This window comes from Panthera tigris, chromosome F2 (assembly GCF_018350195.1).
Source record: "Panthera tigris isolate Pti1 chromosome F2, P.tigris_Pti1_mat1.1, whole genome shotgun sequence".
NCBI classification, from domain to species: Eukaryota; Metazoa; Chordata; class Mammalia; order Carnivora; family Felidae; genus Panthera; species Panthera tigris.
In genome coordinates, this window is record NC_056676.1 from 15,477,705 (window position 1) to 15,505,478 (window position 27,774).

Sequence of the window (27,774 nt, forward strand, 5' to 3'; positions counted from 1 at the left end):
ACTGCGGAGACAAATGGAAGAATATGGTAGCTTCTCCTTCAGGGAATATGGTGGACTAGTTGTCCTCGTAGTACAAAAAGAATGGGCTACGCTTTGTGGCAGGCAGAAGATAAAACCTAGGGCCTCAGTTGGGAGTGTGTGTGAAATCCAAGACTGCTGCACCAAGCCAAAAACTTGCAAAGGGAACATCCTTGGTTGGTGAACTAGAAAGAAACCTTGCTCTAGATTTGCCTGACTAGGCAAGACTGACTAGATTTGCCTCTCTCGGTGGTGGCTCTGGGAAAAGAAAAAAAATCCCTAAAGCAGAAAGTCTATCCTGTCTATTCCTTATCACAGAACTGCTTTGTAGCTGATTTAGGGTTATAACCCACATTACCCATATATTTCCCATCCCTCATCTCCTCTCAAAGTACTCAAGCTGAAAACTTAAAGTGATCTGAGTTTGATAATAACATCAGTACTCACACAAAAGAAACTCAACTTCTCCCCAAAGGAATGAACCTTAAAACTCAGGTCTTAAAAATTTTCCAGAGATAAAATTCCAAGGAATACGGGCTCAATAAACAAGCCATACTGAGTAAGAGTTAAACTAACAGACACAGAATCAGACCCACAAAATACTAATGATTTAGAAATTTCAGATACATAACATAAAATAGGTTTCTTCATATACTTAAAGAAATGAAAGAGGATATTGACTGTATGACAAAGGAAAAAGACATAGAAAAGGACCAGGCAGATAGGAAGAACAAAATTAATCATTGAACTTAGCAAACTCAGTGGGATCAGAAGAAAAACTGAAAGCTAAGTTGGCAGCTGGCACCTGACTCAAAATCAACCCACAGAAAGGAGAGGATCATAAGGATCTAAGGATGGAACATAACAACTCTAGAACATCTTGGGGAGAATGAAGGCAGTCACAAACTGTGTGTGTGTGTGTGTGTGTGTGTGTGTGGTGTGGTGTGGTACCATGGTTGGGGACAGAGTCTGTGGCAGCCCAGGGTGAAGGATGGCTGCACACAGCAGTGGGAAGACAGGTGGGGGTAGAGTTCCTGCTTTGGCCTCTCCCCCAAATTAAGTTTCCCATGGATACAATTTCCATCGTGGGGTGAAGAGGTCATTAAAACACTGTGGGTGCATGTTATGGAATACTAAACAGCAGTTAGAAGAAACATATTAAATATACGTATATATCTGTGTGTGTGCATGTATGTGTGTGTGTGTATAGTAATATGGATAGATCTTTAAAAACATAGGGCTTAATAAAAAAGACGGATCTCATGTATAGAAAAAGCACTTATGTAAATTAACCTGCACATAGGTAATATGTTTTATAAAAATACATACTAATAAAAAGATAAGCATCAAACACATCAGAACGTTTATGATGGGGAGGCGTATAATGGTGAAGATTAGGGATAATAAGATAGAGTAAGTAGATAAAGCCAGAGAGGTGTTGCTTGGACAAATCATAAGTGTGTACCATGAATAAGAAGGATAAGGAGTAGGATTACTCAATCCTCTGAGGTGAAATAAGAAGCAAGAAACAAACTCCATGGATGAGTTAAAGAGCAGATTAGGTACACTGTGAGAGTGAGATCTATACCAATTACCTAGAATATAAATTAGAGCTAGAAAACATGGGGAGAAAAGGTCAACCAACATGGACTATCGAGTGGGATGCTCTAATACAGACTCTGGGAGAGGTATTATTCTGACATTATGGCTGAGAATTTTTCCCACCTGATAAAAGACACATATTCTCAGACTCAAGAGGCACTGTGACATGCAAGCATGATACAGAAAGACCAAGAACATCAAAGACAAAAAGAACATGTTAACACCATCAGAGAGAAGAGGCAGACTACCCTTTGAATAATTAAACTGACGGAAGGCTAACCTCTTGACAGCAGCAACAGAAGCCTGAAGACTATGCAGTATCTTCAGAGTGCCGTGAGGAAACAGACTTGTGCGCATAGCAAAGTCATCTTTTAAGGATGAGGGCAAAAATAAAGACATTTCCAATCAAGCAAAAATCAGAGTTTAGACCAGCAGAACCTCACTAAGAAATGTGTAGAGCATGTACTTTAAGAAGGAGAATACGAATGCTAGAACATGTATTTACTATTAAGTATTGTACTTTATAATGTTATTTTAAAAATCAATCGCCTTTTAAAACCAATAGCACAATGCTGAAATAGTAGAAGTTCCAATCATGCCATACAAATTAACCGAATTTTATTACCTGCTTTTCCTGATTATACACAGTATCATCGTTTATGTCAGATGGCAAATAATCACTTGGTACCCTGAAATTAGAAAGCTTTGAATCATGGACACAATGCTGCGTTATGGCATATAAAATTATATTGCATTATGTGATCAATCCAAATAAGCTCCAAGTCCAAAAGATGATGTGTCAAGAACAAATCCTGCTATCTAGTTTCTCAGTTTACATAAATGGAAGCGTCTGGGAAAGAGTTCATTGCAAATATGCTGATACAACCCTTCCAGTTTACACTGAAACCAAACACTACCATGTAATGATTTCAACATTTGCTCCTAACGACAGACCTAATACTAATGTCTCGGGCAAGTGCTGAATATGAATAGGTTTTGTGTGTTCTTATACATCTTATCAGTATCTAACTTAACATGAGTGGTCTTACCTAACAAGAAATTTTGTTGCATTGAGCCATAGTATACAAAGTAATAAAGAACATTTATGGATGATTAAATATTGAAGTGAAGTTGAAGCATTTAGTCTACTGCAAAACTCATTTAATGCAAACGTACTCAGGCGCTATAGATATTATTGATATTACACTTGAAGGGAACATTTTCATCCGGTTTATCTCATGAAAATTTAATTTCCTTCTTCTCTGAGAATTTTGCATTTGTTAGACTGTGTCCATTTCTAGCACAAATTTCCAGTTGTACATAAAGTGTGGTTTTACATATTAGAAAAGAACATGAATGACTTACAAAATCCCACAGTGCCAAATTTATTGCGGTACATTTACTATGACAGGTGAAAATCACAGTATGTAGAAAAACATAAAAAAGCTATTTTGAGTTTATCATTATGCTTATTTTGATGTCCATTTTCATGTCGACATTCTATTTTATTTTATGATAGGTTTTGTGCAGACTGGACTGATCACAGATCAAACATAAATTGACACTTCTTAAACAAACAAACAAACAAACAAACAAAGCAATTACATTTGCAGAAATTCAAAACAAATTGATAAGCCAAGGACATTTAGGTTAGTTTTGATAGTTCTTTTCTTTCTTTTCAGCTTCTTTAAGATTTTACCTTGTACCTAAATAAAACATCAGAGGCTGGATGCCGAATACCAAACAGAAAACGGCTGCAGTTTGCTTCTATAGGTTTATCATCAATTATTTCTAAATCAAAATAAGTTAAAAGTACAACCAACAATTGCTTTATTTCAATAATTGCCAAAAATCGGCCCGGACATTTGCTGGCTCCAGTTCCAAATGGCATTAGGTAACACTTCAGTTTTTTTCCTTTTTTGAAAAAGGTGGTTTTCTTCTTACCATCTTCTACAAAACGATTAAATCTGAACTCCTGTAAAGAAGAAATAAGGAGTATGAAAATTAAACATTTACATGAAATAGTTTGACCTCCGTTCCACAAAGTTTCCAGCTCTTCTTACAAGTTGCCCTTCTTACAAGGCCTCTCTGCATCCAGCAAATGCCAGAAAGCAAAGCGTGACCAAGTGCAAATCACGTATGAACTTTCAAAAATCTCAAATGCTGCTAGGGAATTACTTCTCCTCTATCATAGTGAAATGCACACACTGATAGGACTTTTCTTCCTAATTCGTATTTCTCTCTTAGGAAATAGATACACTTAGGAAACTCAGTGTAGAGGTCATCTCTTAGTTTTTGTTCTCTAAGATGGGTTCTGACTGATGGGCTCTTGGTGGACTGATGTTCGGTACAAGGTAAGGGCTCCTGCACTGGCCACCATTGTTACTCTGGAATAATGGCTCTTATTGGCCACAGGAGCTGCCTAATATGCTTTCTCTGCTCCTTCCCAGTTTGCTACTGACGGACGAGGGCTGTGAGCTTAGGATCCAGTGCTTATGTCTGGATTAAATGGACATAAAATGAAATGTGAAATCTATATAAGGCACTAGAGAGGAACTAAGCCACAAAATTGGTCTTGCTTGCTTTTGGACGTTGTACTGAATTTCTCTTATCACACTTCTATTACAATGGACTCTCTCTGGGTTAACTCTAGGGTTGTAGGTATTTCTGATATGTTTTCATACAGAAGTTACATTACTTGTCACAGAAAATTGTAGGCCTGGTTTATCTATGGTGGTTAGCCTGGCATTAATTTACTCTCGCTTGAGTTTCTGAGAGGAAACTGAGTGACCTTATTTCAGCCCATGGCAAATTAAGCCATTGATTAAATTACAGCACGTGGCATGCATGAAAACGACCAAGTATTTCCTATACTTGGTGTTCATTAGCATTAGACCTGCTCAGCACACAACTTTGATATGAACTATATGAAGTCAGAGGTAAAGCAGCAGGTCAGATTGAAAGCATTTCACATTGCAGTGAAAACCCTACAATATGTGGATGGATTCTGAATCCATCACAAATCATCTAATTTTCTCACTCAATATTAATGTCATCAAAATAATTTCTTTTAAAAGTACTGGGTTTGTCCTTACTCACCTAGATACCTTTTGTGATAAATACTCAATCTTAGAAAACACACTTTGGGTGGTTTCAATTCCATTTCAACTTGCAAGCTGATGCAATCACAATGGCAAAATTAATCTGCATTACAACACAAGTATTCCTGGCCCCTAGACAGTTCTCGGATGTATCTGAATAGGATCTAACCAGAGCTGAGCTAAAAATATCTGTGCATCCTTGTATTAATGACCAAGGACACTCTTGTTGACATGCATTTTGTTCCTGGAGAAAGAGTTACAATATGGTACTCTCTCCCGACGACTTTTTCCATTACTGGCGCCCAAGCCTGCTTGCCTGAGTTTAGGACTGCCGCTTCTTCCTTCTCACTGACCAATCTGAGGAGAGAACCCTCCACAAGAGCTTCTCACATAGCCAAGTCAGTTCAAGTTAATTTACTCATGAGATGATTTGTTGGAAAAGGTCTCACTGTACCTGCACTATCTAAGGCAGGAAATACAAAAGGAACAGTTAGCTTGGGTTACAACTTCATAGTGTCCTGATTATATAAATAAGCCAATAATTGCTTTACTTCATGGCTGTTCTGTTCTTCCTTGTGAAAGTGAATGTGCTCCCCTCCGAGAGGCCAGAGGGGCAAACATATAATGTGCTGCCCAGCCCTGTGACCTGCAGGTGGTGTTCACATTCAATTCCCTCAAATTTCTAGTCAATCAGCAATGATACTCTTCTAGTTTTCTACCACCTTCTATTAAATTTCCTTATAATAAACATCATAGGAATTCTTATTTAGTTGTTTATATTATTAAACAAGAAGAGAAAAGGCCAACTTCTGTTGTTCTGTTACTACCACCAAGCTCAAAGAACACATGGGCATAGGTATATTTTTGAGTTAAAATTTATTTTCAGTTTGTTTTCCATTGTCAGGGCATGGGGAACTAGAGCAGAAACCAATATTAGGAAAGGCCCATAGCAGATACTAGAGAGATGGTCTGGTTTTTACCAAAACGAGAAGGGGTATAATAGTCTCACCTGTAATATTCTGGGGTCACAGTGACAAAGAACAAAGTGTGAAGAACTCAAGATACACACATTCATTTGGAACAACTTAAATACAGGATTCATCATGTTGACTTAAACTCTTTGCAGTAACCATAATAGGTCAGCACTTCACAACTAAAGAAGGTTAATTAAATGCAATAATAATTAAGTGGATGAGAATAGAGAAATCATTTTTAAAAAGGTATGACACTGTAATTCCCCTTACTTCTCTAATCATTCTGTGGTTGACTTCTGAACATCTTTCTTCTGAGGTTTGTCTAGGCATCCATCATGGTAATCACATGGCTGTGGCCACTGACAGATTTAGGATAGGGTGTGTGGACAAGTGCTACAGGGGTAACAACTGTGAGGACATCTGATAGAAGTGCCTTTCTTGTGAAGAAAAAAAAAAAAACAAATGTTTACTCACCGCTTCCCTTCTGGACCCACCTATATGTGAATAGTTATAACTGCTGTGGCCACCAGGCTGAAAATGGAGCTAACCCACAGGAATGGTAGAGCCAAGAAATCTCAGGAGATTGGAGTTGTTACGCTGTCTTATTGATCTCTGTATTTTCGAAGCACCCAACATAGTGCTATGCACATAGTAGAGGTTCCATATATGTTTGTTGAATTAACGAATAAATACATGATTAAAGTATATTTTAAAATCAATCTTCAAGCTTTTGAAGAAAACACAGATATTGAAAGAGTAAATAAACATGTAGAGAATGAAGCATAGATGAATATTCAGTGTTCACAAATAGAGAATGGTATAATAGCACTAGAAATCAATAATGGATAGACGATACAATTTTCTAGACAGAAAACAGTTTTGGTGCAAGTGACTGAGGACCATTGAACTCCCTCATTGGTATTCTCCAAATATTGTGTTCAGTTGAGTTTAAGAGATTTTTTTGAGCACTTCCCCGTATGTGAAACATTGAAGTTGAAAATAAAATGTAGTCTTGTTGAGGTAGGTGACATACAATACAATCAGATTTTGTATTCACTCAATCATTTTGGGTATAGGAATCCAGATTAGAGAAAAGATATGATTTCTTAAAATAAAAACTGCCAGTGCTTTGAGTGGATGACTAAGGGCCTGGACTCTTGCCCCAGCTTCATAGTCAGTACTCCTGGGAGCAAGACGACAGAGTTCTTTTTATCCCCATAACTTGGGTTCCAATTAATTTATACTAGGTTGAGAGAGTGTGCATATCTCTTCCCAGCTTTGTGTTTAGGGTCTTCATATTAGCAACGTGAAATCAGCCATGTGGGAGTATTTGTATCGCAATAATTGACAAAATTAGGGCTTTTCAGAGTGCCGTGCTGGCAGCACACCCTGGTTCCAACACAGTAGGTATGAAGGCCAATGTACTGGTATAGCAGAAACCCTCTCAACATGAGGCACCTAGCTCTGAGAACACAGCCATACGATAAGGCCAATTCCCTACACTCTGCGCTCTTAAAGACAAGAGGCTTTTAAATTTCTCGGTCACTCATTACGCCCATTGCAGTGCTTTTGGCATCACACATGCTCAGTATACATGTGTTTCCTTGAAGTATACGGATGGCATCATCTCTATACCAACGTGAGATACAGACAAAATATTAGAGTACGTCTTCATCTGTTATGGCCAGTATATTTGTAGAATAATGACAATAATCAGAATAATCAATACAACAGTTTTAACAGTGATTCAGAATTTATACAAGGGCTTTCAAATTCGTTTATCACTGTATAATCCCTACACCTCTGAGAATGAGGTCAAATAAGGTCTTTCAGCCTCAGAGCTTTGGGTGTGCTCCAATGGCTTTGTAATTACTTTGTTTTTCTTCACTGTTACCTTACTTTAGGAGGCGACGTGGTTGCGATAAAGTGTTACTACTACCTTAAGTGTTTGCTGTTTCTTCCCTATCACTCAGTTGTGTCCCCAGGCTTCCTTTTGTACCTCACCACCTCTGGCCACAAAAAAACCAACCAACAGACTTTGCTCCAATAAACTAAGCAACCAATATTCAGGAAAAGAATAATTCTTCACACAGAAGTTACACATTGGTAGCTTGTAGACCCAGTTAGGTACCAAACACTTTTTGTTTAGTCCGTGTTGTGTTTTTAAACATTATTTTTCCAAAAATTTAAAAATTCTTAACTTTACCCGAAAGTCTATTTTCTGAGTTAAAAAAAAAAAATTATTACTTTTTTAAAGGCCTCAGCCATGCCAGGTCTACATGCTTGTAAGAGCTGAATGTTAGTTCAGAAGTAAACAAATGGTTTTATTTAGATGCCTCTTGGGATCTCCATTCTCCATAGTTCTTACCACCCCTGATAGTCTTGCTACATTTATACACAAGACACTGCATCCATTTGTTCTAGTTAGATGCATATTTGAATATGTAATATTGATTCTGATTTAATATTTTAACTTAAGTATGTTTTCACTTTCAGAATATTCATCCATCCCAGCATCCCCTTATTTATTCACCCTGTGGACACCCTCATGTGCAAGGTACTGAGAATGCACAGAAGGCAATGATGTGGTCTTTCCCCTTCTGGAGCTTACAGCATATGGGAGCACAGACAAATAAACAAGTAATTGGAAAGCAGCAGGTGGTATGCACTATAACAAAGTACAACAGACCCCACAGTGGGCAATAGCAAATTCCCCGAGGAATGAGGTGGGAATCAGGAACACTGCCAAAGAAGAGGTGATTAAGGGTGATTCTTGTGGAGTAATCTGGAACCTCTTGAGTGGACAAGTAAGGAGGAACATTCCAGGAGTAGAGAGGTGTATGAAGGAAGACAATGGACTGTTTTTGGAATGTAATATTCTCGAGTCTCTTGGGCTTGAACATCCTGAAACCATGCCTCATTGGGTAGGAAAACCTATGCTCTGCTAAGACTCTTCAGTCTCTGTGTCCTCAAAAAATAACTATACTTATATTTGGAGCGAGTCTTCTTCAAGTTTCTGGCCTAACAGCTATTGTCTGTTTTCTATATCTAAGGCCAGGTCTTCCCATTCAAGATCTACAGGGCACAAAAGGCAGTAAGGAATATGAGCCTCTGAAGAGCTTCTGGGCCAGTGCTCTTAGTGACAAATGGCCAGGGACAGAATTTCCCAGGATTTTCTTCTCTTTTTTTACTGTCAGTGGATGGTAGTTTCATACGAATATCTGTTCTATGAGCATCTACAGCATCTCTTACTGTCATTCTAAGTTGATAAAAATGACAGGAATAAATCTATATGCCTGATAGTGGTAGGTGCTCAGTAAGTGTTTACAGAATGAATGATTAAGACCTTGCCGAATAATATAAAAATGGTTCTGAACCATACATTTTTCTGTGTCAATAATGACCAGCATTCCACAACTAATTTCAAGAAAATAATGTTGGCAAAAAAAAAAATAGCTAGTTAATGGTGGTAATTTGGTAAACATTTAATATTTGTTGATAACTTTAATGTTGATTTTATTATCATGATATGAATGGTAAACTTAATGACTAGTAGAACAGTCACATAATGAATATAATAAACACAATTTAAATAAAGAAAAGAAACTACAGACAGAAACAAAATTTAAAAATATTTTTCCGAGATTAGTTATTATTTGCCCTATTTACTGAATATCTATGTGTTGATATTCTTTTTTTGATATTTACACATGTGGAGACAAAGCTAGTTGTCTGCAGAATGCTCACTCACTCACTAATACCCTACTTCTGATTTGCTGTCACCATTTATATATTGCCTCTTCTTCTGAAACACGTAGAAATCATATGCACACTTTCCCTCTCACTTAAAACATTTTGCCTTTGCTGATTAAATAGATGCACTTTTTGCATCTTAGTTGGAGTCTATCCTCTTCTTATTAATTTCCAAAACTCAACAATACTTTAATCTAGCCTGGCTGCAAACCTCTAACTTAGAAACTGGGTTTTAAAGTGGTCCAGCTATAAACTGCCCAAAAAAAGCACAGAAGTTCACCTTTCAAAAATAGTACTTTATATACAAAAACCACTATGGCAACACCATTACTTCATGAGACACACAGGCAGAATATGACTGCATTCAATTTGCATGCAGGTGGTGAACCTCTGAAGTGGTATTAAGGGATGAGCCAGGGTGGATTAATTTCCAGTCTTTGATATTCATTAACTCCAGCTTCAGAAAAAAATACAAGGAGATGACACAATTACCCTCAGAGCTTCACCCGTGAGCAGCAGCTTTACAATCTGAAGTTCGTAATGCCATCCTGATTTATCAAAAAGGGGCATACACCTTTGGTAAGAGGTGAAAAAGTATATGGGCTTAACTATGGCAGTGATGGTATTTGATTCTGGGACAGTCAACCCCACTCTGGAAACACTTAGCAAAACAGTCATTATCGTTTATTCTCTAAGCCACCTGTCAACAGTTAGCCCTCTACGGTTTTCAATAATTCTCTGCCAAGCAAAACATATTTTTTTGGCCTACAGGTAACGATAGGCAAGGTACCATGCCTATTTTGTTTGAAGAAGGTAGCATTTAGTCTCATCATTCTATTTCTATTTGTAGATCACAAAACCTTTGAAAGAGAGATACTTAGGAAACACTTCAGTAAACAGGAAAACTTTCCCATTGTTAGAAGAAAAGAAGTCATCAATCCATCTCAAATTCCTTCTGGGACAAGGTGGAAGAAGCAAGCTACAGAAAGAGAGTATGAGGCCCCTATCCCTCTGCCCCTTTCCCTGTTCACGCTCTCGCTCTCAAAAAAAAAAAAAAAAAAGAGTATAAGGAAGAGGAAGAGGAATGTGCTTGCAGTTATCTAAGAAGTAGCAATGATGCATGTTTACCTCTGGAGCTTCAAAGATTTCCGGGTCATAGTGTAAGGCTGGAGGAAAGATGGCGACCAAGTCCCCCTTTCGCAGACAGTAGTCCTGCGGCTCTGAATGTATAGTCAAATCTTCTTGAACAAAACGGAAGATGCTTGAGAATGAGCATAGTCGTAAAACCTCGAGAATGGTGCTTTCTGAAGGACACAAGCAAGCAACAGCTTATTAAAATACAACTGCTCCTGAACAGTGCACTCAATTGCCATTAAGCTCATTACCAATAGCTTTGATTGAAAACAAAGCCCTTTCGTAATCAGATCTGTTGAGCACCAAGAGGTAGCCATGGTGGCCTTTCATGGCCAGAGTGAGGAAGAGGCAGGGGAGATAGCTGTGACCTGGCCCTAATCACAGAAGGCAACAGTGGTGTACTTGGGCAGAGAGCCATTAACTAGGCTTTTTGTAGGAAGGAAAGGTTTGTAAGAGAGGAATGCTGTGTTATAGGTATATCCTTTGGACATTAAAACCATATGCCCGTTCAAGTATGGTGCTGGTGGGTTATTTCACCAACCTTTAGAACAGCTACCTCTTTAAAACCAGGCTTGGACAGTTAACAACCACTTAGGTAGTTCATAGTAAAGTAATTGTAGTAGTGCTTTCTGCGATGGCTTAACACTTAATATCTTTTATGCTAGCTGTAAATAAAATGTGGGTCAGCATTTGTTGGAAAAATTTTAAAGTAAAAAGACTTTTATAGGATTCAGAAGAAAACCGTATTTCCCTCAGCATCCAGGGAAAATAACAGTCACCATCCTAACCTGGAAGATTCCAGAAGCTGAATGTCCTTGCTTTCCCAGTGGCCTTCACCTTTTGCTCCTAGCACGACAGATTTTATGGCTAATTTCCGGCAATTTATCCTGGCAGTTTGAGGAGGAATTCCTTTGGGAATAATATGCATAATTTGCATAAATCATTCTGATAGCATGCATATCAGCATGTAGCTCCTGTCTAGGTCTGCATCTCTGCCTTCATAATCAAAACTGACTATGTTTTCACCAGCGTGAATGGGTCCTAGAATATAAAGCTTGATTCTTTCTAATCAGCAATGTGAAAAAGAGCTCCAAATTGAGCATTTGTCCCCTTTCACATGGTAACAAATGGTTGTGTTTATGGTTTGCAATTTAGAATCACACACACACACACACACACACATCCCAATTTCTCAGTGTTCAACAAAGCTCTGCAACATAGAGTACTCTGTTATGAGATTATAGCAATGCACTGGTCAGTGAGGGCTTGTATCCGCTAAAAAATAAAAATAAATGCTATTTCACTAAAACTGAAATCTACACACAGCTTGCACAAGGATATCAAGTAGCTTTGGGTGCCTTCTCCCAGGATGTTTTTCCCTAAGCATGCATTTGTCTGAAGAAATGAGGCTGCGGTCAGCTCTGTGTGGCCAGTGTGGTGATTCAATGTGACATACAGTGAGGCAGTGCATATTCTTTTGGACTGCCTTCGTTATTATAATCAGGCAGAGTCAAATCGGTTTGTTGGTGATGAGGCCAGAAAAGAACTTTGGTTTTGGAACATGGACTCTACCGCAGATAGCCACAAGGCACCTGACACGGTGGATTTCAGCCGGCAGGACACCACTGACCAACATTTCTGTGCTGAAAAGCAAGGGTCGGCTTCCCATGTACTGCTGCTGGCTCCATTGGCTCAAGAGCAGAGTAGCATCATTTTGGCTTGTGGTGTGAAACGGTAGCTGACATATGTAGCAGTGAGGTTCACCCAACAAGTCCAGTAGGGGTGTGGGAAGAAGAAAGACAAAAGCAAAAATAATTGTGGGGCGGCTCTGTAACAGGGCAGGCATTTACCAGTCCAAACGACACGGTCACATCCGATTGGCCGATGTGCTCGAGGGAAGCATGGCAGCTTGCGCCCACTGCAGTATCACAAATGACAATTGGGCAAGCATATCTTATGCAGAAGTTAATCACAATAATGGAGCACAAAGTGTGGCTTAGCGGTCAGATCGTAAATGACAAATCTGTTTTACCTTCCAGTACCAGTTATGTGCGCAAGACGAGGTTGGCCATCGCTCTGAGCGATCATGCTGATAATCATTAGATGACAAAAGTAATGAGTTGCATTATTATCAACAATGGAGAGGAGAGCTTCCGTGGCTCTGTGTCACAACACACAGACACAAAAGCCAGCAGCTTTCCCACCAGCCCCCGTAAGAATGCAGGCAGAGCTATATGTTGAGAAGAATGACAACTGCACAATAAAAAAATTGCAGCCTTGACTTGTAGTTGTCATAGTTGAGCAGACACCAGCCAGTGCCACTGACGGACCAGCTGGGCCCTGGGAGGACTTCCATGCTGCACCAGGAGGTACAGTAAATTATCCTGCACGGTAGAGCAACATCTGTTTCTGTGCTAGTGCCGAACAAACAAGGCAATTTAAAACATACCAAGGGATAACCAAGCAACAAATGAACATGACCCTCATTTTTTTCCTCCTTCTCACACACGAGGTGTTAAACTTCATTGTGCAAGCACTCCACGAAAGAGAGGCCAGGTTGGTATTTGATAAGGTGTTGTCAGAGAGATTTTGCAGATTTCCAAAATGGAAAGAAAAAGCTTATAGTATTGTTATTCTTAGAATCTTCCTTCCCCCCTTCTATCGTCATTTCTTTTATACCAAAGCTAGCACTCAGTTCTCAATTCGCTCTAGAATTAAAAAAAAAAAAACTTTCCATATACTTATAAATATTCAGTCTTTAAACCTAATTTGCTATACTTAGTTCACATGCCTTCAAGCATTTGTCTTCCAATTTCCACTGAATAAATGCGTACTAATGAGAAGTAGAGCAAGCTGCTGAGGCAAAGCTGGGTGACTTGGGTCTGGCCTGCCACCAGCTTGTGATCGGCGGGCAAATTGAGTTAAAATGAAAAGTCTTGTCAGCTGAAATTCAACATGGTAGCCAAACAGCAAGCTGTCAATCATCCAGCCAAAACAAGGGACTGTAGGTAATAAAAGGTCATTGTGATCATTAGTGCACTTGGCTTTCTTACGCAAGTTAATTTTAATTAAACATGATCTCTATCTGTAAATGTTTTATAAAACTTATTGTGCATAATGGATTGTTAATTTATACTAACATTTAGCAGGTAATAGGACCCTCTACTTCTGAAATGCATTGTGGAGAAATGGCTATCGAGAATGCAAATATTTGGGGGATAATTTACACCAGGCACCACAAGGTGCCAACGATTCGATTGTGATTAAGATCAGGCTGCCTGTGTTTTATTAAGAACTGAGCTTTACTGACCAGTTCACGCCACGAAATTGGATTACAGAATTCCCACCATGAACTTACAGTGCAGAGCCTGAACCACCTCCTTCACCTGGCTAGGAGAGATTTGTTTCTCTTTTCAGGAGCTAAAAATATTCTGATTAAGTATCCCTCCTAAGCAGAAGCTGGGGAATGTGTTGAGCTAAGATGCTTTACCACGTAACTGTGAAGGAAAATGGCAAACGAGAGGAACTGCTGGTAGGAAGAGGCATACACACTTTCTCTTTTGCCCTCAGATCTCAATTCTGGCTGTAATAATTGACAGATGATTCTCATTTGCAGATTTAAAGTGCTGAAGCAGCTCATGACAATCAATAATGCATGTAACGATGCAAACACAAATAAGCACATCCAAGTTTCTGCCTCACACTTAGGCCATGTCTGTATATGTGGAATGAATGTACTGTGACATGGCCAGGCTGTTAATTTGGGTCATCTTAATGATCGGTGCAGACTGTCACACAGTCTGATTAGCCATGGTGATCCGTGGATAGCAGTGATGGCTGGAGTGAAATGGACAGCCAGCCCCTGCCACAGTCCACTGGGGCTGAACACTTGGGCGGTCTTACAAAGGTGTATGAGAAGGGGGGACAGGAGGATCTGCAGGCAGTGTTCCGGAAGGTATGAAGAAATGGAGTGAGGCTCCGGGTGTGTGTGTGTGTGTGTGTCCATTTTTACATAACTGCCTTCAAGACAGGTAAGAAGGTAAATTAGACATTGCAGTAATCAGATCACTTGAAGCAGATAGCTAATTTTGGGCTCAACAACTGCTTAATATATTTTAAATCAAGTTAGCAGTATGTCTGAATTGGTACAAATGTCTACTTTCACTCTGCACTGAAGACACAACATTTGGTTTTCTGCTAAAATGTGGAAATGTAAATTCATTCATTTGTTCAATAAATGTTTACGAAGGTCCTACTCTGCTCAGGGCAGTGGACCACTGCTGCCAGGAAAAAAAAAAAAAGGAAACACGGTTTTCTTGGCCTTCATGGTTTGGCCTTCATGGACACTGCAATCTGGGTAGTTCAAAGTTGGGAAGTGCGTATAAACAGGAATGTGGGGCAAGATTCTAGAGAAGATTCTGCACAATTTCTGAGCAGACACCTCTAAAGATGGCATTCATAAAGTCCTGGAAACATAAAGGCAAAAAAAAAAAATCAAATTCCTCTTCCACACATTAGCTCTTTAAAAATATTTAAAGACAAATGGGGTACCTGGTGGCTCAGGTCATGATCTCACCGTTTCCGAGTTCTCAAATGAGCCCCACGTCAGGCTCTGTGCTGACAGCTCAGAGCCTGTGTGTCTCCCTCTCTCTCTGACCCTCCTCTGCTTGGGCTCTCTCTCGCTCTCAAAAATAAACAAACATTAAAAAAAAAAGACAACCATCGTGTTCTTTTTATTTTTATATTATTTTTTTTACATTTATTTATTTCTGAGAGACAGAAAGAGACAGAGCACAAGCAGGGGAGGGGCAGAGAGAGAGGGGGACACAGAATCTGAAGCAGGCTCCAGCTCTGATCTGTCACCACAGAGCCTGATGCGGGGCTCGAACCCACAAGAACCGTGAGATCATGACCTGAGCCAAAGTCGGACGCTCAACCGACTGAGCCACCCAGGCGCCCCAATCATGTTTTTAAATTGTGTGTCAGGGATGACATGGCCTCAGTCTCTTGGCATCCTAGATGAATTCAATTAATCAATGTGCCTCTAAAAGTGTGGCAGAATTGGGTGTGGTGTTTCAATTAGGAACGTGGAAAGGAACTACTTTCTTTACCTTGCATACCAGACTTCTATTCATGTTTTGTCGGAAGCAGAGGAGCAACAGATTTTTGAAATCATATCACCACTGACTTGTCTTAAGCTTTGTGATACCCTACAGGTTATCAGCTCTGGCTGCCCATCAGAACCACCTGAAATGGTATTAAAAAAATAAATGTTCCATTCCAGACCAATGGAATCAGAACCACTGCATTAACTAAACCTTTAAATGAGTGGTTTTGAACCTTGGTTGCACATTTAGAACCCTCTACCTTGGTTGCACATTTAGAACCCCCATGGGGAGCTTTTAAAGCCATCAGCCTGCACTCCAGACCAATGGAATCAGAACCTCTGGGGGTGGGACCAGGTATGAGTAGTTTTTAAAGCTCCCCAGATGATTCCAATGAACAATTAAGTTTAAGAACGGCTGCTTTCAACTATGCTGCTAAGCCACACGTTTCCTCATCCTGTTGTTATGTGGTTGATTTTTGACCTAAGTATAGTATTTTGCCTTCTCATTGTTTCCCTTTCAATTCCTGTTTCCAGTATTCATTATATTGTCTAACCCTCTTAGCTTTGTGCTGAACTGAAAATTTGATATACATCCAGATCAGTCTTTTTCACTTTTTGACCAATGTTTCCTTATATTACCTATGAAAATCTCACTATCTGATTTCTGGTGTAACCCTTTGTGGAAGATACCTTACCTTCCTTCTCCAGTTAGAAGTTTCTAAATAAGAAGACTATCCCCACTGGAAGAGAGGATTTTATTAAACCTTACTATTATTGTCTAAATTGTTTATGATTTTGGGGACGCCTCGGTGGCTCAGTCGGTTAAGCATCCGACTTCAGCTCAGGTCATGATCTCAAGGCTTGTGAGTTCAAGCCCTGAGTCAGGCTTTGTGTTGACAGCTTCAGATTCTTTGTCTCCCTCTCTCTCTGCCCCTCCCCCGCTGGCACTCTGTCTCTCTCTCAAAAATAAATAAAAATAAAAATTTAAATTATGTATTATTTTTCAAATACACAATTATCTTTAATACTGAATGAATGTTTTCAAAACAACACCCACAATTGTGACAAATAACCACACTAAGATGTTAATGATAAGGAGAACTGTATGTGTGTGTGTGTGGGGGGGGGGAGGTGTATGGGAACGCTATCACCTTTGTAATTTTTCTGTAAATGCAAATTTATTTTAAAATGAAATATCTATTTTTATTTAAGAAAACACCCCCCAAATTCTGATGTGAACCTCTAGCCCCATTATTACCCTCAAACCCAACTGCATCTGAGAATTAGTGATACATATCCTTGTAAAAGAGTGGTCAAGTTCTCTGGTAAAGTTGTAGAGCATTTTCCCCCAGAAGCGACAGTATTTATGGGTTAGCATTTAAGTCAGAGCTGGCATCGATTTCTGGCTCTGCCACATACCTAGCTGTAGGAGTTGAGCTGGTTAACTAATCTTTCTGAATCTTATTACCTAATAATTAAATGAAGATAATAGTACTTTTAAATTAAAAAAGCTAATATATGTAAAGCAGGTAGCACAGTGCCTACCACATAAGAAAATGATAGTTGTTAATACTGCCATTCATACTGTTCCATCTGGAAATTAAAAATATAGTTAACTCTATCATTATCTTGCTCACATTTTCTGATCTTGTACATGTGCTTATCATGGCTAGCTTTGCTGAATCAAGACACAAAGAATCCCTCTCCCCTCTCAGTTCGGACAATGAGAAAGGGCTCCGAGGGCTCTGCTATGAGACAAGTCTGAGGGAAAAAGGTTGGATGTGGCCAGAAAACCCTTTACCTCCGTGACCTTAGGCAGGTTATTTAGCACCTTGAACATTTTCTCCTCTGTAAAAATAATGGCAACATAAGAGCTGCCCTAGTCCCCCAGTATTTTGGCAAAGATCACCTGAGAAAATGTAGGAGTCCATAAAATTGCCTTGAAATTATGAAGTCATTAATACATTTAACATGGACTATGTCTAATGATCATTATGTGTTACTAAAGGATCTTTATTTTTTTTCAACTGATCATTTCTTTGTTTCTGCTTCTTTCTCCTCACTAATTGGGTTTAGCAAGTTTTGATAGAATTTTGTTGGAGAATCACTCACTGCAGGCTCATAATTCTAGGGGTTTTATAATATACAGTCTCCTTTTAAAAAACTGTTAGACATTTTGCTGAGCTTTAGTTTTACAGCACCTCCTTTTATTCCAATAACCCTCACTTCAGCTGCAGGTGCAACTTTTCTCATTTTCAGAACACGTAATTGAACAAAATTAGGTGCCTGCAATACACCTGAGTTATTCACTTATTCAGGCCAGAACTTATAATCCACTTTGACTTAGGTTCTTCTTACCTAGAGTATGTTTGTTCTTTCATGTGTGATGCACAGAAAGAGCACTCCTGCGGGGTAAGGTAGATGTGAGTTAGATACCAGTTTGATTCACAAATAATTGAAAATGAAGAGAACAACATAAACATTGCAGGGATGGCATTGAGGTTAAATATCATTTTGGGGATAGCAATAGATAACATTTATTGAACCCATACTTTTAAAGTTATTTATATACATTATTTAGGCAAATGTAGAAGTAAGAGGTAATATTCAGCGAGATTATTTGCTCTCCGTTTGTCAAAATTCCAATTTTGAGAGCATCTTTCCCCTCCTTGCATTACCTTTTTTCTTCTCTCTGACTCATCTTTTCTCTTTTTTCTTTCTCTGTCTAAATCCTACCTCCACTCCAGGTTTCTCTTTCTGGGAAAACTGAAAAATTCTTACTTTTCTCTCAGAGTTTCTCAAACTTCCATTCTATCACCAATTCTTCCTATTGAGATTCGGCCCAACTGGCTGTTATTTGAGCCTCATTGCATTTACTATCTTATTTTAAATTTATATTTAACTTTTGTTGTAGAGACCTTTACTAAACATCAATCGATATAAAATTTTGGTGAAGTCATGATAAGCAGAGTCCTCATAATAAGTTATATAAGTATACAAAAACATAAAGTTGTGTTTTTCTTTATCTAAAAAAAAGGTGGAATGGTTTCAGAGAAAGATTCTCAAGAGCATTGGAAAAAAAGCATGAATCCCTCACAACCTCTTACAACAGATGATTGCTTTGAATTACTTAAACAGGCTTGGTACTTAAAAGCCAAATCTATGGTACATATTTTAACTTTTGCTGACATTAAGTGTATATCGATGTCAGAGGAAATTTGATACATGGAAGGCCTAGAGGATTGAGCCACAAATGTCAATACATGCACAATGATTCGCATTATGATAAACCCATGCCCCATTGGGCTCTGTCTTCTATAATCACTCTAAACAAGAGACATCATTTTTGTTCAGGAATAAAGCACTCATTTCTATGGCATTCTAACTTTCTTTTCAACCTTACTTTATAATCAATGTATGCTGACATGCAAAATCTCTGTTAAAAGAGATTTCTTCTTCCTGGTTAAAAAAAAATAGTAGCATTCATTTCATCCTTGTGATCTTTTTCCTTATAATAATAGAAATTCAAGATGTATTTATTTTTAAAGAAATATACTTAGAATATATAGAACTCTGTCCTTAAGCACATGAGAAAGGGGAGACACATATACCCCATATCAGGGGGTACATTGTAAATATTTAATTCTGTAAATCTTCCTTTTGCATGTACAGTTCATGCTCTACTCATATCGAGAAATATTCACAATTGAACTATGACCAGACGCAGAGGTTATCTGTTGTGTTACTAATTCATGTAAAAATTTGCTTCAATCTGCATCAAACTGTCTATCCCGTGCAAGAAAAAATGCACACTATTTTCTAGAAGATTAAATTCTCGCAATGAACAACACTGGCCTCTGCTGGTAACCGAGGTCACGATGAACAGAGATCCACCTTTTCTAGATTGCTGAAGGCTCTGCCTTTATCCAGGTAGATCTACACTCTCTTAGAATAACTGTGTTTCACCTGTTGATGATAAGTGAGCTGTAAATTAATGAGGGCTCCAAGGATGAAAATCTCTAGCACTAGCCATGGACCTAAATGGACCCAGACTGTAGATCTGGAACTTGCCATTTCTTCTGATGAAATAAATTGAAACATTTCTGCTTTAATGTCACAATTTTAAAATGACCTTTTCTTTCACATCAGTCCTCATCAGGGAAATACAAATCAAAACCACACTCAGATATCACCTCACGCCAGTCAGAGTGGCCAAAATGAACAAATCAGGAGACTATAGATGTTGGAGAGGTTGTGGAGAAACGGGAACCCTCTTGCACTGTTGGTGGGAATGCAAACTGGTGCAGCCACTATGGAAAACAGTGTGGAGGTTCCTCAGAAAATTAAAAATAGACCTACCCTATGACCCAGCAATAGCACTGCTAGGAATTTACCCAAGGGATCCAGAAGTGCTGATGCATAGGGGCACACGTACCTGAATGTTTATAGCAGCACTTTCAACAGCAGCCAAATTATGGAAAGAGCCTAAATGTCCATCAACTGATGAATGGATAAAGAAATTATGGTTTATATACACAATGGAATACTACGGGGTAATGAGAAAGAATGAACTATGTGGCCTTTTGTAGCAACGTGGATGGAATTGGAGAGTGTGATGCTAAGTGAAATAAGCCATACAGAGAAAGACAGATAACATATGTTTTCACTTTTATGTGGATCCTGAGAAACTTATCAGAAAACCATGGGGGGGGGGGAAGGAAAAAAAAAGTTAGAGAGGGAGAGAGCCAAACCATAAGAGAATCTTAAAAACTGAGAATAAACTGAAGGTTGATGGGGGGTGGAAGGGAGGGGAGGGTGGGTGATGGGCACTGAGGAGGGCACCTGTTGGGATGAGCACTGGGTGTTGTATGGAAACCAATTTGACAATAAATTTCATATTAAAAATAAATTAAAAAATAAAAATGGGAAAAAAATTATCTTTTCTTTCAATAACAAGATGCCGAGAGTAAAAGAGAGTTGATGAATTTCAACTAAATATTTAAGAGTAATAACTGTGTACAGAATATAAACACATATTCCTTTAAGTTTATTTGCTTTACTTCTCAGTATCCATCATCTGATTCAGAAAATGCCGCTGAAATTACTGGAATACATAGGAAAGCAACCTTGAGTTTCATAGATCTATAAATCTACCCAGAAAATACTGTGTAGCCATGTGAAGGTGACTACCCAGAATTTTATGCACATTGTTTTTTGGATTTGTTCACCAATAATTCTGCAAAGACCAAAATAATATTTGTATTTTGGTAATGTTGGGATTACTTTCTTTCTCCAGGCAAATATAAAATACTTGGATAATGTATGCTAAATTACTTGGATAATGTATGCTAAAGACTATACGGTGATACATTTTTCCCAATTGATCGAACAAGATAACCAAGTGCCAGTACAAGACAAGCTTCCCGCTACTGCTTCTGATGGGTCTGAACCTAGTCCGTGGGAACAGTCTCTTAGAACACAAGGGCCATTCTTTTTAATATCGCCCAAAAGTCAACACAACTCAAGATCTGTGAGTTCTTTGCGCTCGGAAGTTCCCATCAAAGAACTGGAACATATTTATTTTATTATTATTTTTTAATGTATATTCATTTTTTGAGAGAAAGAGAGACCGAGGGCAAGCAGGGGAGGGGCAGAGAGAGGGGGAGACAGAATCGGAAGCCAGCTCCAGGCTCTGAGCTGTCAGCATAGAGCCTGACGCGGGGCTCGAACTCATGAACAGTTGGGATCGTGACCGGAGCTGAAGTTGGTTGCTTAACAGACTGAGCCACCCCACCTTTTTAAAAATGTGAACCTGGAACATATTTAAAAGATAAAAAACTGAGGCCAACACAGGCTAAAATACTTGCTTACATTGTCAGGAGTGGAACAACGGATACATATAAAGACATATTCCTACCTGTGCCCAAAGGGACTTGGGTTATTGTACAGTAAAGGATACCACAGGATGAAATATCAATACAGAAGGGACAGAGAATAACTCATTGATACGGAATTTAACTTCGGGAGTTAAAGTTTATTCACATAAACATATGATGTGTCTTATCAAAACCGGTCAAGGAAAATGCAATCCATTGTCATCGAAAGCTCATGTCACTGGTGTACACGTCTATGTAGAAATAGAAAACGAACCTAGTCACTCCTGACCTCCAATATATTTGAAATAGTGGCTATGCATATCTCATGAGTCAGTGATTATTTTATAAACTACTGACATTTCACATGGAGTAATTAGTAGTTGCTGCTGCTTCTTTTCCTCCTGGCTCCCTTTCCTTTTCTTCCCTCCTTCCTTTTTCTCTCCCCCAAGTATGTTTAAGTCAAGAAGTTCCAGTGGAAATCACTTTTACTACGTTCTTGAGAATCATACACTGCAAGCTGTGTAAAACATCCTAACCTCTGCCTTAAAATATAGATACCATTTTAGGGAAGAATAAATACATTTGGTACACAAGTTGCCTTCTGAAATACTTTCTTTTTCAATCCCCAAATACCTTTCTTGTCAAGATAGTGCAGCAGTGTTTAGAAAGCGTTAGCACACCAACAGATGCTCAGAATCAAATGACTTAATAGGCATAAACTTTTTTTTTCAAATAATTGCAAAGCTTTGGTTTAGCCTTTTGCATACCTTGCATAGTTAATTACCTAGGCCTTAATGTTTACATGTAATGAGAGTATCTACAGCTATAAACTACATAATTTATAATTGATGTAAATGGGTGTTATTATGTCAATTAGGCAGCTGTGTCCTCCACCTCTTGGTAAACAGCTTTGAGTGATAAACTGAGTTTGCAGAGAGGTACCTTCTTTTCTTCATAACAGATAAAAATAAATTACCTAGGTAGACCAGGCTGTCCAATTGTTCTCTGGTGAGGTGGATGGGAAATCCAGACCCTTTCTTTTGACCTGTTGACTGCAGCAAATGGTCAATTTCGTCACGCAGCACTGCCATAGCTTCTGGGTGCTGTAGGAGGTAATACATCGCCCAGAACATAGTTGGAATAGTGTTTGTCACAGAGGCCCAGAGAAAGCCTAAATGATGTGCTGGGAGAAAATAAGTGAAAAGGAAGATTAATAGCGTTTATTACACTGATTAGATTTGCAGTGTGCTAATTAAAAGATGTTAGGACACAGACCCAGCCAAGGATCAGTGCATGCTAATGAGGACCAATAGGCTTCTGAAGTCTAATTTTCTGCTTAATGAGAATAGTTTAAAATGTAATGTGCGTGTGGGGGGTGGGGAGGTGGGGGATGAGATAAGAGGAGTAAATGCAGCTTAGTTATACTCTTTCTCATTATCACCATTAAGTATCTTGTTTTACCACCTCAGCAAAAAAAAAAAAAAAAATCAATTATCACAGAGGGTTGTTTCAGAGTAAAACATTTTATCATTAGCCAATTAGAAAGAGCATAAAAATTTTCAAGGTCACCATTTTGTCTTTTTATTTCAAAGGTCTATTGTAAATTATTTTATTTTAGACAAGTAATCATCCAGAAGTTTCTTACCTCCTATTTCAAGGTCCTCGAGCGTATAGTATTTCTCCAGGATATCTTGCCTCATTTGAACAACTTCTGACCATCCTTGTATCTTAGCTAAGTGTTCTGATGTCAAGTTTTTTATAAGTTTCCTTCTAATAGACTTGACATTTCCTAGAAGCTCTATGGGTATGTCTGATACTAAATACGGGAATTTGTCATCAAATTTTAAATAATCATCTCTTAGCTCAGTAGTAAATTTCTTCGTACCACCAGCAAGACTTTTTCCATATATGGTTGTAAATGTGATCTCAAACATCACTGAGTTGCAGAATGCCAACAGCGGTGTCATGACCCAATCTGTGGCTTTTAGTAGGTGGAGTTCAAGCACTTGTCTTAAATTCTGCATCATGTTTTCTGTGAGTATGTCCAAAGATTTCCCTTGTAAAAGTTGATAGCAGATGTGAAGTTCATCGTTCAGGTCATCATTGGTTTCCAGCTTTTTGATGGAAAATGCTTTCCTTAAGAGTTTATTAGTAAATGTTCGAAAGCTTAATTTGCGGTTTTTCATCACTGACTGGTACTGAAAAGGATCCAGGATAAATGTTATATACTTTCCTAAAAGAAATAAATGAGAATATGAGCTCTTTTGGTAGCAAAACACACAATATACCTGAAATTTGAAAATATTTTAATCAAAATTAGGAAGACCTTAACAACATCTAGAAAGGTGCAAAGTTTAATAAAAATCCATTTTGTTCAGATTCCATACCTGTTTCCTTTAAAAACGGGAGATAGTAGGAAAGGCTTTAAGTTAAATATTCTTAAATTCTGAATGACTTTTAAAAAGATACTGTCTTATTTTAATTAAGTACCCAAGTATTTAAACTACCCTTGAAATATCCTCAGAATCTCTTGACTTAAACATTTCTCATACAATAATACAAACAGAAAACAAACATCAAACAAACAAATTATTATTTACACTTCATAAAGAGCTATTTCATACTTGGTATCTTCTTAGCTTTGGTTGGATACAATACCTTTAACTCAGATAAATGAGTATGTGGTATGAGGCCAGTACTCACAAGGTAATGTTCGGTGCAACACTAATACCGAATCAAAATGTCAGCATTTTCATTTTTATACATGAGAAAATAGTGGTTCATGGAGATTTAGTAACATGTCCAAGGTTACCTACTGATTTGTGATTAAAACAGAATTCCAAACTAGAACCTGTCCATTCATGCATTCATCCTTACCTTCAACATTTATTGAGATCCAGATATTTATTTGGATCTCTCTCCTCTTAAGATAAAAAGATGCAAAGAAATCATTGTATCATTGTGGATGGTGTTGTAGCAGAGATGTGAACGCAATGTAGCAGAAAGAGAAAGGGAAATCTGCTTCAGTCTGCCTGGAGTTATCTATCATCAAGATAGTTCCTTGAGGTGCTGACATTTGGTCTTTTCATAGATCAGTGTTGTCCACGCTCACCCAATTAAAAGACTTAGGGTGCTGGTTAACAATACAGATTCCTGCCTGATTCTGATTCATAAGGTTTAGATGTGGGACCTACAAGTCTCTATTTTTGACAGGGGCCTGAAGTGATTTAAGGCAGCACACTGAGGAACATGGCCGTTCTATGGTTGGTCTCTCAAAACTGGCAGGAAACTCGGAGAGTTCCCAGCTCTTGGGAACTCTTGGAGTTGGGAGAGTTCCCAGTTCCCAGGTGATCATTGATAGTTCAACTATCAACTCTAAATCAATCAGTTGAAAAAGCTAAAGAAAGTCAAGAGAGGTTAAGGGCCAAGATCCCACTGCCATTTTTAGTGGCAGAGCCTGGACAAGAAGTCACTCTCCATTCGTTGTTCTGTTCCTTACGCAGTGCTGACTTCCTCTCACTAGAGTGCTGTTTTAAGATTCCTAATTCGAAGTATTATGCAAAGAGTATTTAAAATGGGCATTTAATGTCCTTTTTTTCCAAGAACAGACATGAAGTTTAGATAATCCTACAAATTTTAATATCTATTAATTATATTGTCTTCTAGAAAACAGTTCATAGACATTAACATTTGTAAGATCATACACATTTTCCTCTTCACTTTATCATTCCTCTTTGTGTGAGTGTGTATGTGTGTGTAGCTTTCTTAGACCAACAATGCCTCACTTGTTATTTATTGGTAATTCAAGCAGCATCACAGATATTAAATTCAATGTGGTACATGATTAGGACAAAGTTTTGAATAATCTGCAACCTAATTCTTGAAACAGGATAATATGTTTTTGTCTTACAATTTTAAAACGTAATTTTTAAGTATACATTAATGTACATGTGTTATGATGTTTTTCTAAAAATATATCATACGTCTTGAATTTTATATATTGTATTTCTCCTTCACTTATTTAATAAGGTGGGCCAATATAGGAATGAGGGTAAAGCTAGAAGTGTCTATTCATTCTGGTCAGATCCCAAAGCTGCGTCTATAAAGTAAACTGGATTTTTTCCCCTAGGGAGAGCAAAAAGGACTCAACTGGATTTGAGCATATTTTATGACACCTGCTTTACCATAGCATCTTAATTAAATAAAATTGCCAGCATCTGCCTGACAAATAATTGAAAAAAAAGAGTGAATTCTCTTATTTTGCAAAAGATATAATTTTAGGCAAAGCTATGTATTTTCACAGGTGGTGATTCATACTTTCCTCCTTTCACTAAATGAGAAGATTTTCTTAAATATCTTTAGGGTTATTTTAAATTAGCCACTAAAATTCAGAGAATGTATAAAAGATTCAGTTTGTAAAACACACAATTTTTAGAGAATAGTTTGAATTTTTCTTACCAATTGTCTACATTCATTAAAATCTAAGTGGAAAGACAAAACTATATTCAGCCATGACAGCATGAGCTACTGGCCATTGGCCTACTGAAGTAGATCGAGCCTGTGTGCATGCAAGAGTTTTTGTCTACGATTCATCACAAATACACATATAGCCCCTCTCTCTCCTTGCTGGTTAGGATATGGGAAGAAAACAATGAGATTAATTTCAAATAAAAGGAATAAAAGCTAATTAGCAACCAATTATTGATAAATTGTTTTTTAAAATAAGCAATTATTGCATATAGGTTCTTTATAAAAATCTTTCCTGATTAGTTAAAATCAATTTATTTGTAAATGAAATTCTCACTCCTGTCAAGCCTCTTTATACTCCAGGATCTGTATTTTCTCTTTCTCATTCTTATTTTAATTTTCTTCAACATCAAGGCATTGTGTTTTCCCAACTCTCTTTCTGAGTAAGATGTTGATTGCTTTAAAAGTAGACGTTTTGATTTTCTGGATTTTACTTTTCAAGTGGGTTTGGAAGTACTAATAACCCTGGAGATGTTAGTTGGCTTTTCCAACTTTTAATCTTCAGTATAAACAATTTAAGCTAAGTTTTCCAAAATTAATATTAATTTAAACCATCTGTCCACCATCTGCTAATGTGAGATGCAAAACCAGAGTTTCTTTGTAATCTTTAATCAGACAGTTAGGAAAACACATATACATTCATAAAATGAATTTAAATTTTTTAACAAAGGAAATCTGAAAAGTTATTCTGAAGGCCATGTATTCTTGGAGCAAAATTAACTTTTGCTCCAGTGTGATTTTATGTAAATGAATATCAAGTGTTGATAGGCAAGTTGCCTAGTTTACAAAGATCACAAGGTAGAAACAATATCCATTGCCATGTTTCCAAAAGAGAAAAGAATGCTGTCAGCAGTTGATATGAAATATTGATTTAAAGAATTTCAGAGTTTGCATTTGTCTAAAATAGAAATGTCAAAATGGGGCTCACTTCTGCTACATATATGTATATATATATATATATATATATATATAATGTAATATTATATGCACTATTTAATATATATCATATATAATTATCTTTTAGAGCAATAAATTTGAAATGGGCTCAAAATTTTTAATGTCTTCTTTAACAATAATTTCATTCTTGTCCCTTTTCAGAGCTGACTGAGTAAAGATATTAATTCTAGCATTCCTGTATAACCTGTGCATGATCCTTTACTAACTCGGCAGCCTTTTCACTTCTTTCGAAATCACTTCTTTTAGGAAGGTGAAGCTACATAACGCAAAGTACGTCAGTAAATATAAGAAAAATTAGATTATTCACCCAGTTGTCTTGTACACAAAACGTCTGACAACTGGATCGTTATAAATTGAATTTTGATGTTTTCATTTCAGGTATTTGGTGCTATCCAGAGATATATCCATGGGAATTCAGGACAACTATTTGAGCCTTTAGATATAGAAATGCCTAGTCAACAAATATGAGATAAATTTGGATTTTAAAGAGATTTTCCTTAATTATGAGCTTTTAATCTCCATGCTTAGTTTTTCAATAGAATTTTTTAAAACATCAAGCTGAAAATATTAGTTTAAAAGTGAAATATGAATGAACTTTTTAGTTTATGAGGATGACCACATTTTATACTCTCCCTCTTATTAGGGAGATTTCACTAGCTGCTGACAATGATGTACAGTGGTGCTTCGCTGGGGTGACATCTAGGGAAAACTGTTCCTCTGCACCA

General features: G+C 37.8%; 1 protein-coding gene across 1 annotated transcript in view; it reads right to left on the reverse strand.

Moving 5' to 3' along the window:
* Positions 1-709: 709 nt before the first annotated feature.
* LOC102970913 (cytochrome P450 7B1) overlaps positions 710-27,774 on the reverse strand; it is a 172,424-nt gene continuing 145,359 nt past the window's right edge. Inside the window, exons 3-6 of the mRNA XM_042973284.1 lie at positions 23,211-23,798; positions 22,542-22,748; positions 10,577-10,752; positions 710-3,595 (exon numbers count right to left, since the gene is read on the reverse strand). Coding sequence (XP_042829218.1) covers positions 3,308-3,595; positions 10,577-10,752; positions 22,542-22,748; positions 23,211-23,798 — 1,259 coding nt within the window. The 3' untranslated portion in view covers positions 710-3,307. The remainder of the gene's footprint in view (positions 3,596-10,576; positions 10,753-22,541; positions 22,749-23,210; positions 23,799-27,774) is intronic.